At 32.5% G+C, this 21,655-nt stretch overlaps 3 protein-coding genes across 3 annotated transcripts in view; 2 read left to right on the top strand and 1 right to left on the bottom strand.

The window, feature by feature from the left end:
- Positions 1 to 6,822, top strand: part of LOC306856780 (ERO1-like protein beta) — a 17,787-nt gene extending 10,965 nt beyond the window's left edge. Inside the window, exons 11-16 of the mRNA XM_079396248.1 lie at positions 567 to 659; positions 738 to 984; positions 1,808 to 1,877; positions 3,582 to 3,668; positions 3,744 to 3,877; positions 5,071 to 6,822. Of these exons, the coding sequence (XP_079252374.1) occupies positions 567 to 659; positions 738 to 984; positions 1,808 to 1,877; positions 3,582 to 3,668; positions 3,744 to 3,877; positions 5,071 to 5,131 (692 nt within the window). The 3' untranslated portion in view covers positions 5,132 to 6,822. The remainder of the gene's footprint in view (positions 1 to 566; positions 660 to 737; positions 985 to 1,807; positions 1,878 to 3,581; positions 3,669 to 3,743; positions 3,878 to 5,070) is intronic.
- Positions 6,823 to 10,081: 3,259 nt separating this feature from the next.
- Positions 10,082 to 16,085, bottom strand: LOC306856597 (G protein-coupled receptor 137Ba-like; the record flags this gene model as incomplete). The annotated part of the gene is made up of 7 exons (XM_079395959.1): positions 10,082 to 10,190; positions 11,284 to 11,405; positions 12,476 to 12,604; positions 12,689 to 12,838; positions 13,909 to 14,131; positions 14,247 to 14,296; positions 15,708 to 16,085. The coding sequence occupies 7 exons, from the start codon at positions 16,083 to 16,085 to the stop codon at positions 10,082 to 10,084; spliced, it is 1,161 nt and encodes a 386-aa protein (XP_079252085.1).
- A 2,942-nt stretch (positions 16,086 to 19,027) lies between these two features.
- LOC306856874 (nidogen-1-like) overlaps positions 19,028 to 21,655 on the top strand; it is a gene marked incomplete at its 5' end in the record, with an annotated part of 37,377 nt that continues 34,749 nt past the window's right edge. Inside the window, one exon of the mRNA XM_079396401.1 lies at positions 19,028 to 19,216. Within this exon, the coding sequence (XP_079252527.1) occupies positions 19,028 to 19,216 (189 nt within the window). The remainder of the gene's footprint in view (positions 19,217 to 21,655) is intronic.

Here is a 21,655-nt window from a genome sequence, read left to right as displayed (position 1 = left end):
GGGGGGTTGTTTTGCATATGATTTTAACCTAAAAAAAAATTCTAATGTATAATTATTATACACAGTTTTATGAACTCATATTAAAAAATAAAACTGTACTCAAAAAAATCATATTTATTTTTTATTTAAAAAATAAATTATACCTTACAGTTTGTAGTTATAGTATTTTTGTTTTCATTTAGTGCTATTAATCATGATTAATCGCATCCAAAATAAAAGTTTTTGTTTACATAATATGTGTGTACTGTGTATATTTATTGTGTATATATGACTACACACACATGCATGTATATACTTAAGAAATATTTTATTTTTATATATTAAATATATTTATATATGTAAAATATAAGAATATAAATATAGAAATGTAAATTTATACTGTGTGTGTATTTATATATACATAATAAATATACACAGTGTTTATTTTGGATGCAATTAATTGCGATTAATCATTTGACAGCACTGTTTTCATTATTTAAACACATAATAATAGTTTGTATTGTATAAAGCTAATTGTTTATGCTTGTGGTTTAATGTGCTGAGGTCTGTGTGTCGATGCGCTGCAGGTTTGTGTTTGGAGAAGCGTGTTTTCTATCGTCTGATCTCCGGCCTCCACAGCAGCATCAACATCCACCTGTGCGCCGAATACCTGCTGGACGGTAAACACACGAACGAGCCGTTCTGTTATAGTGAGGTGTCTAACGAGTATAGTCGTGTCTAACGAGTGTTTCCTCCAGAGAGCTGGGGGAAGTCGATCTGGGGTCCAAACATGCACGAGTTCAGACAGCGCTTCGACCCGGCCGAGACGAAGGGCGAGGGAACGCGGCGGCTCAAGAACCTGTACTTCCTCTACCTGATCGAGCTGCGGGCGCTTTCTAAAGTGGCTCCGTACTTCGAGCGCTCCTTCATCAACCTGTACACCGGAAACTCTCAGGAGGACTCCACCACCAAAGAGCTGCTGCTGCACGTCCTCAACGAGACCAAGTGAGAGTCGGAGGAATATTCACCGTTTCATCCAGATTTCTTACTAGTCAATATTTTTATAATTTAATGTATTTATTACGCATGTATACGACATTAACTAAAACTACATTTTAAACTAATGTATAACTATCATACACAGTTTTATGATTTCATATTGTCACCCAAGATAAAAGAAAAAAAATAAAAAATAAAAATTTTATAATATTTTTTTTTTTATTTGTTTGTTTATATAAATAAATAAATAAATAAAAAAATTCTTCCTCCAGAAAAAAATTCTTAAATGAGTTTACTTATATAGCCTTACCCTTATATTATTTGTCAGTAATCTGTATGTTTCATGAGAAGTGAATAGCCTATATTTAATTTGATGTAGTTATTTTTCTTCTTTTCTGTTTTTCTTTCTTTTTTCATAATTCTTATTTATTACACTGACATTATGGCATTAGCTTAAACAATTTGAAACTTTTTTCTAATGTATAATTATTATACACTGGTTTTGTGCTCATATTTTCCCCCAGAATAAAGAAAAAATATAAACAAATGTATTTATTTATTTATTTAAATGCATTTTTTTTTTTTTATAATCCAGGAAAAAAATCTTAAAATGCTAGTATATAAATTATAAATATTAGTATTGATAGTATAGGTAGGGGGAAAGATTTTGCGTTATTTGAGAAACATTAAATGCAATATTTGCACTTTGATACATTTATTTGAAAAGTCCTGCAGTGTGACGATTAAACATGCATATAATGTTGTGCTTACAGTCTTGACTGATTGAGAACAGGTTAATGGGTGTTATTTGTGTTGTGTGTTTGTGCAGAGCGTTCCCTATGCACTTTGACGAGAGCTCCATGTTTGCGGGACATAAAATAGAGTCGAAGACCCTGAAGGTGAGTTGATGCATTCTGGGCCGCTTTACAGAACAGAAACCCTCATCTGAGGAGCAGTATGTTAACACTAGTTCAGTTTTACGGCAAAATGATTTTGCATATTGACCGTTGATTTGCATGCATGCTCATTTGCATATTCATATTTCAAAAGAAGCCTTTTAAACTTAAACTCAATGACATTAAAAAAATGTGCACACATTTGCAATGCTTCATTAAGAAATGAAATCATTTGTTCATGACACATACCTCAGCAAATAGCTTTAATTGTGTTTTTAACTAGAAACTGGTAAATTAAAGCATGAACATCCCATTATACTTCTGTAATGCAGGGTTTTTGCATATCTTAAAAATTCGTAATTCATGCTTCCACAAATTAAGGCGTTAAAAAGGTGCAAAAAGTCTTATATTCATAAACTCATGGCATTAAATGTTGCATGCACTGCAAAAAATAAATAAAAATAATTCTCAGCATTTTTGTCTTGTGTTCCAGAACAAATATCTGAACATCCTTAAATCAAGAGATATTTACTGGAGATGCAAAACCAACATATGAAGTCTTGATTTTTGAGAAATTGAACAAAATGATTGAGTTTATGATTAAAGCAAGGACAAATACCTGCCTGTGGGGGATGAAAAAGTTTCCCTTTGATTTAAGATGATTTTTATGAACCCTTCAGCAGATATTTGTTCATGTTTTATTCATAAACTCACTTCATTCTGATCAGTTTCTCATAAAATAAAACATCTTATCCTCTGTCACTTTGTTTCTCCGGAAAATGTGTCTTGATTTAGGAATCTTTATACATTTGAGCTGGAAAACAAGACAAAAATACTGAGGAAAAACATGTATGCAGTGTGATCAGAAAGTACAGTAAAATATATTTCTAGTGATTTGGAGCAGAAATATTAAGCCTTAAGCTATTTCTTTTGTAAAATGCATTAGAAAGGATTGTAAATCAGTTGAAAGTTGTATTTTCAGTCTCTGAAGTGTTGCTAAAACAAGACATTTATGGTACATTTCGAGAACATATTGATGTATTGTGTTCCATTTATACCTTTAAATTTTCTTTATTTAGTCTTAAATGTACCTTCATTAAACCTGCAGAGTGTGTGAGATTTCAGAAAAACACCAAATATGACCCTGGAGCACAGAAGCAGTCATGAGTAACACAGATATATTTGTAACAATAGCCAACAATACATTGTATGGATCAAAATTATACATTTTTCTTTTATGCCAAAAATCATTAGGATATTAAGATCATATTCCATGAAGATATTTAGTAAATTTCCTACTGTAAATATCTCAAAACTTCATTTTTGATTATTAATATGCATTGGTAAGAACTTCATTTGAACAACTTTAAAGGAGATTTTCTCAATATTTAGATTTTTTTGCTCCCTCAGATTCCAGATTTTCTAATAGTTGTATCTCAGACAAATATTGTCCTATCATAACAAACCATACATCAATGGAAATATTATTTATTCAGATTTCAGATGATGCATACATCTCAATAAAAAAAAAAAGTACCCTTATGACTGGTTTTGTGCTCCAGGGTCACATATATACAGTGAAATAAATGTGAAGAATGTTTATATGACAAAAGGGCAATTTGATGAAAGATTATAAAACTTTTTTTTAATTTAAAACGCCATAAATGTTGATTTGGTGTCATCTTTAACCACCTTGTCTTTGTTCAGGAGGAGTTCAGGCTTCATTTCAAGAACATCTCTCGTATCATGGACTGCGTCGGCTGCAGTAAATGTCGGCTCTGGGGAACGTTACAGGTAAAATAACTACTCTTTATCTGAAACTGAAGCGTTTTGATGTGAGATGAGAATGAACCGCTGCTGTCCCGTCAGACTCAGGGTCTGGGAACGGCTCTCAGGATCCTGTTCTCGGAGAAAGAGATCAAGGACCTTCCAGAAAACAGTCCGTCCAAAGGCTTCCAGCTCACGCGGCAGGAGATCGTGGCTCTGCTCAACGGATTCGCCAGGTCAGAGTTACTGCATCATGATGGGCCGCTGAGAACACAGATTATTACACGCACATTCACAATAACACTAGGAATGTGAATTAGCTCAGGAAATGAAGCGCAACAGCTGGTTATTGATGTGAAAACTTATTTATTTTCTCCATAAGTGAATTGATTTTTAAAGATTACTTATAAACTGTTAAAGACAGATGTACTGTGAGCTCTGAGGTTGCTAATTGACATTATTTCAACTTCTGTTTAAAACGATTGTGTTTAACAACTACATTTCTAAAATACTACATTACCCATGATGCTTAACAGAAAATTCCACCAATCAGAGTTGTGGCATGTAAAATGTGCCAAAAGAGCTCCGCCCACTCCCATTAAACACTGCAAATGACATTATATAGATCATTTTTTTAATAAAATTTATAATTTTATAATAAAAAATAAATAAATTCTAACAAATATAATTAAAAAAATTATATACTCTTTTTGTACTTTTTTTTTCAATATTGAAGTTTAGATAAATTCATTAGTCACTCGCAGGACTATTAAAATTATCTGCAAGAAATATTTTATGCATTCATTTTTTTTTTTTTACCTATAGGAATATGAATATATATGTGTGTGTGTATATATATATATATATATATATACACACACACACGGAATAAGAATAATTATAAAAAATATAATCATGAAAGTAATTATTAATAATAATATTAAAATGAAAATAAAACATTTTATTAAATAAAACAAATTGTGTATATATATATATATATATATATATATATATATATATATATATATATATATATATATATATATATATATATATATATATATATATATATAATGTTTTTTTTTTTTGTGTGAGTGTGTGTAATATATATATATCTGTGTGTGTGCATATTTTTCAATAAACTTAATATATATTGTTTTATATATAACATAAAGCAGTTTTGTATTTTTATTTGATTTTTCAATTCAATTGTTTTTAATAAGGGTTTTAATCTTGATTATTCATTCAAAATGCATCATGGGATTGTAGTTCTTTTCCTCATTAAAGCGGTTCACAATCTTGTACCTTCTACCTCATCACATTTTCATTTACTGTTATTCTGCTCATAGCTGGATGTTTTGGTTTATGGCTTATGACACTTATTAAAAATCCCTATTTGAAAAGAGTAAATGTCTCTGTCTCTCTTCAGACTGTCCACGAGTATAAAGGAGCTGCACAACTTCCGGACTCTGCTGAAGGACCAGAGGTAACCGCTCCAGGCGAGCAGGTGGCAGCAGCACTAGACTCAGGGACTGCAGGACCGGATTCCTCTACAGTCACCACATGTCTAACACTTCAGAGTCACACAAACACTGCTCAGACTGACTGTGATCCTTCTCCTCCTCCATTGGTTTCTCTCAGATTTGACTGCGGTTTATTCCCTTCCTTCTCTTCGGTTTGTGTGAATGTCTGTTCCTGCTGACTACAGTCATTTCATTATTTTTAATTTGTTTGTAATCAGGTGAACATATCCAGGTCGCATTTCACACTAAAAATCACAAGTAATTGTATATGTATATGTGGAGAGAGAGAGAAATTTTCATTTTTTAAGTGAAATATGACCTATATATATTCTCGACTGATTGACTTACTGCTTTCTTTTATATTTTATTTTGGTGTGTGTCTTTTAAAGACATTCCTCATTTACAGTGAAGACTTTTCTGTTTATAGGACCATAGAAACGATGAAAGAATGAAGTGTAGCTTATTGTTAGACATTTACGCAACAGATAACAAGCAATAATATTCCTCCATTTAGTCCAGATTCAATGCAGAAAAGAAACATGCAGAGCAAAAATAAATATTAGATGGGTGAAAACTATCAAAATTATGTATGAAAACTATCCAAAAAATATTTTTAGTCCCCAAAAAAAAAAAAATATATATATATGAAGAGTTCATTTGCAAAAACAGAACTAATTTTCAAAAAATCTGTTTTTTTTTTTCATTGTGCATACCAACTAATCTCCATCAAACTACAGTTGGGTTATTTTGATTAAGTAAAAAATACAGTAACAAACAATAGAAAAATACAATAAAAACATATCATAAAAAACATGACTTTCGGGGAAAAAATTTAGTTATCTGTTTTTGCAAATAAACTCTTCTTATATATTTTTTATTTATATCCCCCCCCCCCCCCCCCCCCCCCCAGTGAAATATCACCCACATTTTGTTCCACATCTGGAAAGCTTTAGATGATGTGATATTCTCAGCGCAGGCTTAAAATATCTCATGATTGATCTCATGGGCTGTTTTAGTTTCACAGGTTTTGAAGACGTCTCTGTTTCTATGAATAGCTCCACACACCAGCACTTGAGGGAGCTGAATATGCATCTGATCAGTGTTATATTTAGCTGCGAGTGTTTTTAGATCAGAGTCCAAACCCACGAGTGATTGCAGCCGAAGCTCAGTTTGGGATCCACTTGATTCATTTTTCTGCCTTTTTCATGATCTGCTAATTCTGGAGGAATAGTTGAGCTAGAGTTGAGATGAAGGGCAGCTATTGGTGTGTGTGCGTGTGTGTGTGTGTGTGTGTGTGTTGAGCGCTGCATGCTTTCATCAGCGTCTGCCTTAATATTTCTGAATGACAGAATAATACTGTAAATATGGCTTCTCTGCCTCCCTGGGTTCTGATCTCATCGACTCAATCGGATCACAGTCGACATCCGCACATCTTCAGGACTCAAAGCAGTGTAATTATCTGAAAAAATGATATGATGTAAATGTATAATGATATGCATTTTTCATGTGAATCTGCCTGATGTGATTTGAAGCTCCTCTCTGCCTTTCTGACATGATTTTGAACATTTTCAGGCCGTGATTTAACCATGATCTGTCTTGTGTGTTTGTGTCAAGAATATTTGTTTAAACAGAAATAAATATGTCTGGTTGTCTCACCGATTTCTTTTCGTCCTGTTTTCAGTTCATGTTCTTGTAAGAACTATGCTAGTTTTATTTTAACAGCAAATCATTTCATTTTTTGAAAAAAATATAAAGAATAGAAATATATAAATTATATATATCTCTGTGTGTATGTATATGTAAAATTTTTACAAATGTATACAATATAACTTTTTTGGTAAGTTTTTTTTTTTTTTTTTACAATTATTTAAATTCACTTATTTAAATTTTTTTATGATTTGTATTTTTTCTTTTTTTTGTGTATTTATATATTATTATTTTATTTGTATTTATTTAGTTAATTGTATTTGCATTTTATTTGTTTAATATAAATAATATAGGCATGCAAGTTTATTTATATAGCACATTTCATACACAATGCTAATTCAAAGTGCTTTACATAAAAGTAAAATAAAATAAAAAAATCACAACTTTTAAAAGGATTTAGAAATTGATTTAAAATTTAAATTGAATTTAAAACAGTTAAGAATTGAAAATAATTATACATAAAATACAGTGTAATCAGTTGAGACGTAGCACAGTGCTCATTCAACAAATGCACAGCTAAACAGATGAGTTCTGAGTCTGGATTTAAATGTGGCTAATGTTTTAGCACATCTGATCTCTTCTGGAAGCTGGTTCCAACATAATAGCTAAAAGCAGACTCCCCTTGTTTTGTGTGAACCCTTGGTATTTCTAACTGACTCGATCCTAATGATCTGAGTGGTCTGTTTGGTTTATATTCAGTGAGCATATCAGCAATATATTTAGGTCCTAAAAGTACTTTAAAGTCAATCCTAAATGTAACCGGAAGCCAGTGTAAGGACCTGAGGACTGGTGTGATATGCTCAGATTTTCTGGTTCTAGTCAGAATCCTGGCAGCAGTGTTCTGGATGAGCTGCAGCTGTCTAATGGTCTTCTTGGGAAGGCCGGTGAGGAGACCATTACAGTAATCCACCCTGCTGGTGATAAAGGCATGAACAAGTTTCTCCAAGTCTTGACTGGAAACAAAACATCTAATTCTTGCAATGTTTTTGAGATGATAGTATGCTGATTTAGTTACTGCTTTGACATGACTACTGAAACTAAGGTCTGTCTCCAGAATCACCCCAAGATTTCTGACTTGATTTTTAGTTGTTTGACCCCTCGAGTCAAGGTATGCATTCACCTTGAGAACTTCATCTTTGTTTCCAAATGCAATGACTTCAGTTTTCTCCTTGTTTAACTGAAGAAAGTTCTGGCACATCCAACTGTTAATTTCATCAATGCATTGGCAGAGGGAGTCAATGGGGCTGTAGTCATTTGGAGATAAGGCTAGGTAAATCTGGGTATCATCAGCATAGCTGTGATAGGCAATTTGGTTCTTCCTCATTATCTGACTTAGTGGGAGCATATACAGGCTAAACAAGAGCGGTGCAAGAATTGAGCCTTGTGGGACTCCGCATGTCATGGACGTCCACTTAGACTTATGCTCTCCTATACTCACATAATAACCTCTCCCTTCGAAGTATGATCTGAAACATTTGAGTACCATCCCAAAAAGCCCGACCCAGTTTTCCAGTCTCTCTAGAAGTATGTTATGATCGACAGTGTCAAACGCAGCACTAAGATCTAGTAGTACCAGCACTGATATTTTGCCAGAATCAGAATTAAAGAGAATATCATATATTATCTTAATGAGTGCTGTAAATAATAATGTAAATATATATATATATATATATATATATATATATATTGTATATATATATATATATATATATATATCAGTCAAACTTTTTTGGTAAATATTTTTATTTTGCCTTTTTTTAACACTTATTTTGCAGTTTAGTTTTTTTTTTCTGATTTTTGTTATTCGGCTCTTGTCCTCGTTAGTAAGAAGCATATTAGTCTTATTTTAACAGCAAATAATTTATTTTTGTAGAAGGTGACGAACATCATCCTCATTACAAATGAACAAATGAGAATCACATGATCAGTGAAATGACGTTTATCTTAAATATATTTAAAGACATCGGTGTCATTTTTAAGTGTGCTTCAACCTTAGTTGACCAATTATACTGTTTTCAACAGCTAAAGATAAATACTCAAAGAAACATAAATTCATGCCTTGCACATTATTTCATAATCCTGACTGTAACTACTGTGTTGGAATCACAATGTAAATGTGATCGTGTGAATATAAACACTTACAGCACGAGTCTGTGATCAGAATGTATACTAACGTAATCGCATTATTTCTGCAGTGTATTGTATGCATGGGCCTCATTTATAAAATGTTGCGCAGAAACCATCCTAAATTTGATCTTAAGATCATCTCTCAAATATGCATACATGTGATTCATAGAATAAACGTACGCACTTTCAGATGTGAAATCTATGAATCACAAATGATCTTGGCTTCAGCTCTCTGCCTTGTAAACGACTCCTAATTAATTAAAATACATGAAAATGGAAATAAAATAATCCCACAATACAATGCACTCAATATGTATCTTTTCTCACTCCCTGTTTGATCGGATTGTCAACATTTTATACAAAATTAGATTGAAAATGCTGAATATCCATTTCTGAGGTGATGAACTGGATGCCACTTGCTGAATTAAGCATGATTTGCACGAATGCATTTGTTCTATTGTGCAGTGTGCAATGGAAGAGCAAATTAAAAATAAAATAAAATCTAAATTATGAAAATTATAAAATACAATAAAAATATTTAAAAATAAAATAAAATGCAAGTAAGAACTAAAATAAATGCAAATATAATAAAATAAATAAATAGTTCAATTAAGAACTAAAATAAGTCTAATAAATGCAAATAAAAATACTAAAACATATACAAATAAAATAAATGAAAATACTAATTAAATAAAATATATAAAATACATGAAAATGGAGATAAAAATTAAAATCCCACAATGCAATACACTCAATATGTATCTTTTCTCACTCCCTATTTGATCAGATTATCAACATTTTATACTGAATATCCATTTCTGAGGTGATTCTCACTTGCTGAATTAAGCATGCAGTGTAGTGACGTAAGTATACTGCACTACTTTATATTGTTGCAACTGGTATTTTTGAAGTAGTATGCAGTGTGTTAGTGCAGCATTCTGAACACAGCCTCGCTCAGAACCTAGAGTCAGTTTCCATGGCGACTCACACTTACAGTGCGTCATGTGTGACGTGTTACTCGTGTGTGTGTGTGTGTGGGCGTTTAAAGTGCAGTGCGTTTCTCATTTCCAGAACTGTACATCTTTAGCGGTTCAGTCCGGCTGTTGCCAATGACGACCGTGGCTCGTCTCCTCCCAGATGGACCAGGAAGCTGCTGCTGCGGCTGCTCCAGTCAAAGCCGTCTGTCGACAGACTGAACACAGAAAAATCAGACCAAATCAGCTCATATCAATTTAACCTGTCAGTCCAGTGCTCCTCAACCTTCTCAAGCTGCTTTCAAATACGTTTTTATATTTATTTACAAATTTACTGAATATTCTGAAAAAGAACCCATATGATTTTAGGGTAATAAAAAAGTATGAAATATATGGCTTTCTGATGTCAGTTAAATAACATGCAGGGAAACTGATTAAGTATTTCATTTTTTAAAAGTGTTTATTTGATCATTTTACAATTATTTACTTATTTGAATTGACATTTTGGAGTTATTTATAATTATTTATTTCAGCTGGATTCAACCATTCTGACAAGCCAAGGATAATTTTTAATATAACAACGACTGGATTCATCTGAAAGAAGAAAGTCATATACATCTAGAATGCTTTGAGGGCGAGTAAAACACAGGCTAATTTTCATTTTTCGGTAAATCTTATATCTTTTATCTTATATTTATGTTTTATTTTACTTCAACTTAATTTCAACTGCTGAAAATGATTTTTAATAGGTGTATGTTATTATTATTATATAAAATATTTTGATTTTAAGTTAATATTTCAGTAATTTAACAGCACATTTTGCATGTTAATGGTTCTCTGATGTTGAGTAATGGCAACATGAAATGCAAATTATACAATAAGTGTTTTATTTAAATTTAAATTTTAAAATGATTTACTGATTTAATTGTACATTTTATTATTTATTATATGAATGTTGAATTTTTTTATTTTAATTATTAATATATATATTTTTTTTATTATTCAATTTACTTTATAATATAATTTATGATTTAATTACATTTTTAGTGTTGCATTTGGAATTTTTTTAATTATTAAAATTTTACACCTTTATTATTTTATTTCATTTATTTTCATATTTTTTTTAATAAAGAAATTATTATTAAATTATTACTACTATTATTATATTTAGTTCATTTTGATTTTAGTTTTAGCAATTTAATTTAATTTCGTTTGCAAGGCAATATTTTTTTAATTTAAGCTTTTCATCTGATATATTTCCGCTTTATTTCAGGTATGATTTGTAATGTTTGTAGTTCTAGGTGGTTTTACCTGGTGGAGGTGGTCACCGGATGGGAAGCCCAGGCTAAATCGTCGTCGCTGTCGTAGCGTCTGGGATTGTCGAAGAAATACGGCCGGTTTGAGAAGACGTGGCTGGGAATGGAGGAACCGCTCTAGAAAACAGAAACACACTTACAGTCAGACCAGGATCTTCTTCACGCTGCAAACACTAGGGATGTAATGATATTATCAAAACCGTGATATCGCCATAGCAAAACTGTCTCGATATTATCGCGGTCACATGACGATATGAATCGATAGGTCGTGTAGTTTAAAAAATATATTTAAACTTCTTATTCTAACTTAAAAGGTCTTTAAAGTTGTGTTTTGGGTCATTTTGCTTTGGCACAGTACTGTATCTGTCAAACGAACTCAGACCGAAAGCACAATATGGCTTGTTCCTTCATCAAGTCTGTTTTTGCTGCGTGTTTTAAAGCGTTTCCGCGTCTCAGAGCGGCTCCGTTCACACTGAATGAATGCAGTTTATTTCACGTTCTGTGAGTTTAGCACACGTTTGGGAACAACAGCCACCAGTTCTGCTTTATTTCAGCTGCAGATGATTACAGCGTTTCACTAGATTTGTAGCGAGACGTGTTTTTGTGCCTGTTTTCACTGAAGCTGGAGTTTCCTTCAAAATAAAAGCTTAAAGTGCAGCATGAATTACTGACAGCTAGCGGTTTAAATGCAGTCCAAACTCAAAATATCTCTTTCAAGTGTACAAATTAGCAAAGAGGTATTGTAATTATCCTACTGTAGTGTAAAGCAATAATAATATACCTATCAAATATTCATTTTCATTTATTTTACAGTGTGTGGCTATTACTGTCATTGTTATTATATTCTAATAAAACAGCAGTGTGAATGTCATTTAGACTGAGACAGTATATCACAAATAAAAATAGTGTTGAGTCCCATTTAAAGTTCAGCTACAAGTCAATTCACTGACTTTTTCTGACGTAAGTTTTCTTAGTTAAGAACATGGGTTGGAGCTCTTCATTCTGAACTCTTAAAGTGCATTAGATAGAATAATTTAACTGTAAAATGTACAAAATTTTAGTCTATTTTAAAAAAATATCGCAATAAATATCATATCGCGGACTTCATATCGCGATATTATCGTGATGGTGAGATTTTGATATCGTTACATCCCTAGTAAACACTCATCAGATCTGGTCCGGCTCACCCGGTCCTGGGCTGGTTTTCGCACGCGGAAGAAGAAAACCACCAGAGACGTGGGCAGCAGCTCCCAGACGAACAGAATGACACCGAACACGACGTAACCGGCGTCGCCCAGACTGGAGCGCAGATCCGCCTGCAGAACCGGAGAAACACCGGCTTTATTCCTGATTCAGAGCGAGTGAGTCGTGAGATGAGAGGAGAGGAGGTGTGAGCCCACCTGATCCGACACGTTATACCAGTCGTAATCGAACGAGTTGATGCTCTCGATGTTGGTCAGAGCCAGAACCAGCAGATTATAACAGGCCCGCGACGCGTACAGCAGGATCACCATCAGCCCGATCAGAGTCACCTGACACACCGACGTGCCCTGAAATACAACAATACACAGACTTACTGCCAATCAACCACAGTTTATTATATATATCCTTTTCTTTAAGTCCCCCTGAGATTTTAAGTTAATATTTCATTCATTTAACAGCACATTTGCATGTTCGCAGTTCTCTGATGACAATTAATGGCCACCTGAAATGCAAGTAAACTAGTAAAACAAAATATATATATATATATTAGTAATAATAATATATTAGTAAGTGTTTTATTTAAATTTTGATTTCAATATATGTTTAAAAATCTTACATTTATATTAATATTAATTTTACATTTTATTATTTAGGATTTTTTAAAGAACTACATTTTTAGTAATTGTTTTATCTTGATTGTTTTTATTATAAAATTATTTTTTAATTTTACAGTTTCATGACAATACATTTTTATGAAATGTTTGTTTGAAATTATTTAAATTTTATATTTTTATGATTTAGTTTTAGTAAATGTAAAATGTTTTTGTTTTTATTAAAATTAATAAACATAAATGTATTACTATTATAGTCATTTTATTATTATTATTATTACTGAATACAATATTGTTTGTTTCACTTTCACAATTTTATGATTTATTTTTTAGTGAGTTTTTTTCCCTTTATTTTAATTTTACGTTTTTATAATTTAATTTTAAGTTAGAGTTTTTTTCTTTGTTTTCATTAAAATTATTATAACAAAATTATTACTATATTAGTATTATTATTATTTAATACTAATACATTTTTATGATTTAATTTGTATCGATTGTATTAATTAATTTGTATTATCAATATGATTTAATAGATTTTAATTAGTTTTTAATATTATTAAAATGATTAATTATAATACAATTATTACTGCATTACTAATATTATTAAATATAATAATTTTTTATTTTACATTTTTATGATTTAATTAATTTTTAGTGCTTGATTTAGATTTTTTTCTATAAAAATGATTGTTTTAGTTTACATTTTTATGATTGAATTATTTATCATATTTTCATCAGTGCAGTTAGGGGAACCCTACTTTAGTGTAAATGATTTCTCTTTGATGTGTCTGAAGTGTGTTTCTCACCTTGGACTCCAGGTAGATGCTGGCGAGCGACATCTTGGCGATCTTGTAGAGGCAGACGGCCAGCGAGACGGCGCAGAGGACGAAGAGCGAGTCGTTGATGGCGACTCGCACCAGAACGACGGTCTTGACCTGTGCGTGGCTCATCTTGACCAGCAGAGCGCAGCTCAGATTGACCAGCAGAAACAGCAAACTCACGCCGAAGAACAGCAGGTAGAGAGGAAACCTGCAGACACAGGAGAACATCAGCGCCACCGATGCACAGAGAGAAGCTCAAACATCAGCTTCAGCACTCACTCATAATTATATATCTCATATACTCATATATAGACATCACTCACTTATATTTGAGGAGGTGAGGAGAGTACTTCGACTTGGCCTTGAAGAAAACCTGTCAAAAGAAACGTGATTATTGACTAATTAAACACTCTAAACCCTCAGCCTGACACTCTTTTTATTATTAATATTTGTATATATTTTTTTAGTGCTGCCAAACGATTAATCGCATTCAAAATATTTTCTTTACATAATAAAGCTTTTTATTTAGTTGACGTTTTTTCATTTAGTTTTTATTTAGAGTACATTTTTAGGGGTTTTATATGTTTTTAAAATTAACATTTTAACATATTAATTTTATGCATTATTTTTGTTGTTTATTTATTAGTAAGAAATTTTCATCTTAAATTAATTTTTTTAATTTTTATGATTCACTTATTCGATTGAATTTTATTAAGAAGATAAAATATAATTTTAATAACTTAAATTTAAGGAGGTGAGAGAGTACTTTGACTCGGCTTTGAAGAAAACTTGTCAAGAAGCATGATTTATCATCATCATTATAATTGATTTGCCAAGCAGCACTAATGAAAGACTGTAAATGTTGGCTTTATGAGCGCAGACGTCTCTCCTGTTTAATGAATGAACAGAGACACTGCTGTGGGACTGGATTGACTGTGTTGCGTCAGCTGAAGCTGATATTAGACGTCTGCGGGCCGTCATCACTGTACTCGATCATGACGCAGATCCAGGCTCAATGTAGGTCACTCACACGTGTGCGAACACGAGCAGAACGAGCAGAACGAGCATCACTCTCCGTCTGCACCAGCATTCATGTTCACTAAACTATTCCTAGAAAAAAGAAATCCTACAAGAAATATGCTGAAGTATGAACTATATTTCAACTCCGGATTTTTCTTATTAGATATTTATTAGAATTCTACTCAAGTTATAAAGGAATCATATTAGTAGCTGATCAAAATATCCACATTTTACATTTTAATTTTCAGCATTTTATTTACTTTAAAAAAATATATATTTTTTTTATAATTTCATTTTTGGTATTTTATTTATTTTAATTATTTATATTTTTAACATTTTATTTCAGTATTTTATGTTTTAAAAGTTTTTAATTTTTTCTCATTTTTATAATATCATTTTCAGTATTTTATTTATTTTAAAAATTATTATTATTATTTTTTTAAATTTTTATAATTTCCTTTTCAGTATTTTTATTTTATTTGTAATTTTTTTTACATTTTTATAATTTCATTTTCTGAATTTTAATTATTTTAAAAATTATTAATTTTTTTATAATTTAATTATCAGTATTTTATTTCTTAATTTTTTTTTTACATTTTTATAATTTTGTTTTTATTATTTTAATTTTTTTTCCAATTTTTTTCATTTTTATAATTTTATTTTCAGTATTGTAGTTATTTAAAAATATATTTAAATTTGACATTTTAATTTTAGTTTATTTTTATGAACTTTTCCTTTCTGATTCCCATGCAGCCGCGGCTCACCTGAGCACAGTAGAGGTTCATGAGGCTGAGCGTGAAGAACTGCAGGCAGACGGGGAAGCAGTAGAGCAGCCAGAAGGCGAAGGGTCCGAGCGCGTTGGCCGTCACGCAGTCTCTGAAGTAGAAGGAGAAGAGCAGCGCTCGCAGAGCCGCCCACAGCAGGCACAGGAACAGGAACGCCGTCTGGTAGCTGAAGCGCTTGTGTCTGTAGCGCAGCACCAGCCACAGCTGAGCGTAGATGAAGGAGAAGAGCAGCGAGTAGAAGACGGTGTAGGCCAGCGTCAGGCCCAGCTTGACGAAGGGAGGGATGCTGGGGCTGAGCGTCGGAGGAGACAGAGAGGTGTTCGCTCCGGACGATCCCTGCATGTCTGCGTCTGTCATTACCTTCCCATCCAGCCTCGGAGCTTCACCGTCTGCAGTCGTGAGGAGAGAGCGTGCAGAGAGGATGGAGCATGTGATCAGGATCCGGAGAAGCTGATTGGCTCTGGGGTGTGAGGAGAGAGAGGGGGGGGGTTGGGAGGGGTTTGGGTTTATCTCTCTTCAGGAATAGAATGCAATTGATAGTTTATTATACATATGTGACCCTGGATCACAAAACCAGTCATAAGGGTCAATTTTTTTTTAATTGAGATGCATATATCATCTGAAAGCTGAATAAATAATCTTTCCATTGATGTATGGTTTGTTATGATAGAACAATATTTGGCTGAGATACAACTATTAGAAAATCTGGAATCTGAGGGAGCAAAAAAATCTAAATATTGAGAAAATCTCCTTTAAAGTTGTTCAAATGAAGTTCTTAGCAATGCATATTACTAATCAATAATGAAGTTTTGATATATTTATGGTAGAAAATTTACAAAATATCTTCATAGAACATGATCTTAATATCCTAATGATTTTTAGCATAAAAGAGAAATGTATAATTTTGACCCATACAATGTATTGTTGTCTATTGCTACAAATATACCTGTGTTACTCATGACTGCTTTTGTGCTGCAGGGTCACATATATAAAAACACACACACACAGAATGACTCCAGATATAACATCATACAAATGTGAAATATATAAATGTAAAATAAATTGTTTTAATAAAAAAAAAAATTAAAACATTAAAAATAATAGCTAATAATTAATAAAAAGTCAAATTCAAAACATTTTCATAGGAATTATTTAAAAAAAAACTATCAAAATAAAACATTTGAAATTAAATTAAATAAAAAAATGAAAACACTAAAAATAATAGCTAATAATTAATAAAAAGTCAAATAAAAAACATTCATATGAATTATTTAAAAAAAACAATCAAAATAAAACATTTTAAAATTAAATTCAATTTAACTTTTAAAATTACATTAAATACATTTTTTAGAAATAATTTAAAAAACAATTAAATCAAATTGAACTATTGAAATTTAACTTTTAAAAGTAAATTAAAATGAATAAAATACCAAAAATCTAAAAGCTAATAATTAATCAAAAATATATATATTAAATATTAAAAATATTTTAAAATAAAAATAAAACACAAAAACTAATTAAATCATGAAAATGTTCAATTCAAATAATGTTAAAATAAACATAAAAAAATTAAATCATGAAAATGTACAATAATACATCAAAATATTTTGGGACCATTAAGATGCTTTGCATTGTGAAAATAATACTACCTGATCTACACCTACCTGTTACTAATCTATTAATACTATACAATTAATATCAGTATTTATGTTACATTATGTAAGAAGATGAGAATGACTCATAACTCATTAAAATAATGATAATAAATGATCAATGCATAAATAAATTTATTTATTAAGGCTGTACAAAAATATTACCATGGTCTATATATACTATATAATTTCAATTAATTTCAGTGTTTTTGGTAAATTACATAACGAGATGAGACTGACTTATTATTGTCAAAAAAAATAATGATAAAAAAATCAATAAAAAACGTAATAGTCCTAAAATTGACCTAAAATCAGCATAAAAGCAGTTTAAAAATATAAAAGAATTTCAGTTATAATTGTTTTATTACACTACGTAATAAAATGAGATTGACTTGTAACTGTCTTAAACATAATGATAAAAAATAATCAATGCAAAAAAAATCTTAGTGGTCGTAAAATATAATCACTTTTCTTTATACAAAATGCAATGTATATTTATTTAGTTTTTGTATGTAATAATGTAATTGGTTTAGTGATGTCACCACCAGAGGGCGATAATAAAACACTGAGAATAAAATCTGTGACTACAAACCTTGACAAAAGCTCTGTTATCATCTTTCATGTGGATGCCAGTGAAGACCTCTGTGTTAGATGCAGATGTTACAGCATTTAGAGCAGTTACTGAAGCTTTACCTCGGCAGAAAACTAGTTGTGCAGGACATTCCTCTACCGTCTCTCATTTGTCTGCAGATGTGTGCTTGTGAATCATAATTGTACCTGTGCAGAGAAACACATGACCGAGCTTTGCAGAACTGGATCATATCAAACAGTCCACTAGTAATTATTTTCAGAAAAACACATTTGTAACACATGAAATATGCACATGGCTCATCCATTCATGACTGTGGAAGAGGCTGAGAAGAATCTGGGTTTGTAGCTGAGAGCAGTTACTTAATAACTTCAGGTTGTAAAGTGATTATGAGCGTGAGTAAATACACTGACCCCTGAAGGGCCCCGGGCTCTTCACTGAGGCCCCAGGCAGAGGCGGCTCACATCTGTGCCGGGGTGGGGTGGGGTGATCTAGACCAGTATGTTCTGTTCTTCCTGAAAACTGCATCTCTATAATGTTCTAAGGAATGATTCTTTATCTTTGTTTTGTTTTTATAACTGTAGCCCACTGCTTAATAGTTTGATGCTTTTACTGTTTAACAAAAAAGTTCTGTTCTGAAGCATTCATCAAAAGAAATACCTGTTCTGCCTCTAAAGCACCTATAAAGTTACTGAAACTGCAGAAAATGTCACTTATATGTGATATTAAACCACTTTAGTAGATATTCGAGCAAATCCAACACACTCACAGACAGTCTTTGATGATTCCCTTGTTAAAGACTCGTAGACAAAAGACTTTTTTATGCAGGCTATTTGTGCAAATAAATGAATAGTGATGTGATAAATGTCGATAGTTCTTATTTTTCGTGTTGCTATGCTACTTTAGTGCGGGTACTTAAGAGCTCCCCCACCCTACCTTTAGTTTTTGAGGGTTGAAATCTCTCAGTAATGTAAATGATCTCCGAGGCTCCTCCACCTCCTCCTCTCACACCTCTTCATCACTCCTGACCGGACAGTAGACGCACATAGAGTGGTATAATGGCTCTTCTGAGCAGTGTTGGGCTTCTGGCTCTGCTGGTGTCGGTCCAGGGTCTGATCCGGGAGCAGATCTTTGATTACGGGATCCGGTTTGGGGACCAGATTCTGGATTCAGGAACCGATTCGGTTCGAGAGCTCGAGCTGGAGCAGGCGCTCTTCTTCTTCAAAGGAAAGTTCGACAAAGTTTACGTAAGTAACTTTCAAAATAAGCTAAATATTCATAATTATAACGTGTTTTCCCCTAATATTTCCATTGATGATGTTTAAATCGGCTAATTAAATAAAAGAAATAAAAGAAACTAGTGTATACAGATTATTTATAAAGTTTAAAACCGACATCTGAACGGATGAATGAAGTGAAATCCTACAAATTGTCCCCAAGAGATCCAAGAGGAAACATGCATTTCTATAAGCATCTTACTAGTGATTATGTTTTGATATTTGCTCAAATACTGACCAAAGAAGCAAAGGTGCTCTCAAAAGTCATCTGTTGATCAAATCCAGCAGTTATTCGGTGCATATTAAGATGTCTGCCTCCCACTTTCTCTCTTTCTTGGTCTTGAAAGTTGTATATCTAGCGTAAAAGCCCCCCATGGAAAGAAAACACTGGGGAGAGACATATATATGTACTTTAGGTGTCTGTCCTGAGGTGGTTTTCTTATAAATGTGCTCAGTAGTCTTGCATGTTTAGGTTCTGGAGGTTGATCAGAGATCTACAGCTTTCTATTACTCTAGTGTTTAACCAAATGCAATTGATTCTATGCTGATGTTTGTCCATATTACACTCTTAAAATAAAGGTTTATCGGCATTAAATGGTTCCATCTGGAATCTTGTTGGAGCCTTTGCATGATATTTCCAATTACTGAGATGGTTTTGCAGCCTTTTCTCCTGCATATGGTCTCCTTTTCTCATCTGTTAACAATCAAACATGAACTTCTGTTGTTCCAGCCGTTCCAAACTGTACATTCATTATGTTGGTTGATTTTGCCATTGTTTACTAATCATCTAACCGGACTGCAGAAGCCAATCAGGAGACAATCAATATACAAAATGTTTAAGATGCTTCTCCGTTAGGTTTATTTAATCAGCTTGGAAGCGTTGAACAGAATGACTTAATATTCAGTGTCTAGGAAAGCCTCCAACTTATGATGATATAGATCTGCCAAAGCAGTTGGTTTTTATATACTAACTGTCTAGTGATATCTCATAACTTCCTCTTGGAATGATATTTTCCATATGGCCTGTCCGCTGATAGCCAATGAATCCCTCCTTATGTGGGATGTTCCACAGAACTCATGGGAACGTTCCTGTGATTGCAAACGGATCAGAAAACACTGGCTCTTAGAAACAGAAGTCAAGAAGTTCTTTTGTCCATCTCTCAGTAGACAGAAGTGCCATTGTATGTTTCCAGATGGATCCGTGATGGCCTTTTCGTTTTGTCTCCATGCATCGTTGACGTTTTGCCAGAGGCTTCAGTGTAGATCTGTGGTGACTTTGATGGCTCCAGCCCAGAGGTTTATATAAGCACTTCCTCCTGTCCTGGTGTGCTCCATTCATTTATAACAGCATTTACATTCCTGATGGACCGTCTTCAACAAAGGTTGCCATGTCACCTGGTTTGAACACAATGAAAAAGTAGGAGGAGCTCCTATTCCCATTGGAACCTCATTTAAGTTCAGGATTAGTTCAGGATTTTGAGGTACAGCTCAGCTGGTTTTCCTCTAGACCTTGGTTTTAGATTGGACGTCAAGAACAAAAGATATGGGAAGTGTTTTGACTTTCTAGCAGCTACCTGTTTAAATTACTTAAAGATGGAAAATAAGACCAAGATAATTTCCATGGTTTAAGTCATTTTCAACCAAAATATTCACAGAAGTAATTTTAAACTAAAACCTTTCTATTAAATAATTAATTTTCAACTGAGATCTTTTCCATGAATTAATTTTCAATCAAAATATTCACAGACAAGTCATTTTAAAGTAAAATATTTACCATTAAATAATAAATTTTCAGTCAAACTCTTTACCATGATATGAATAATTTTCAAACTGAATCTTTACTACGACACAAGTAATTCAACCACAGTAGGTAACTCCACCACCTTATAGTAATTCTGCCTGAAATCAGAGAAACTACTCATTAAAATTAAAGCCATTTATGTTTCTTATCACTGTCACTTAAATGGCTTCTAATTAAATTTGGAAAATGTTAAACTTAAATAACCAGCTTGATTTCACTTAAAACTTGTGCTGTACTGAAAATCCTTTACCTAATTTGGTGTTAACAGTGAAAAATGACCAGCATTGCTTGTAAATCTCTAATTATGCTATTTTATGACCAGATATTGGATTCATGTTTTTATAGAGGTCAATCGCCAAAGGTGTGTAGGCACCCAGTGTTCTTTTCTTCTTCTTCTTTTATCGCTATAGAGTCGTTGGCTTCCCATAGAACCTTTACGTTAAAAGTTATGAAACTTAGCACACACATAGATGACCGTCTGAACATTAATCACACCAATTTTGGAGTCTCTACCTCAGTCCCTCTTGCGCCACCAACTGTTCAGATTTTATGCTAAAAACTTTTGAACTCTAAGTGCTAGAAACAATTTTTTTTTCATCATATCGCCC

Source organism: Barbus barbus, assembly GCF_936440315.1.
Source record: "Barbus barbus genome assembly, chromosome: 37".
NCBI lineage: Eukaryota > Metazoa > Chordata > Actinopteri > Cypriniformes > Cyprinidae > Barbus > Barbus barbus.
This window is presented reverse-complemented; position numbering and strand designations above follow the sequence as displayed.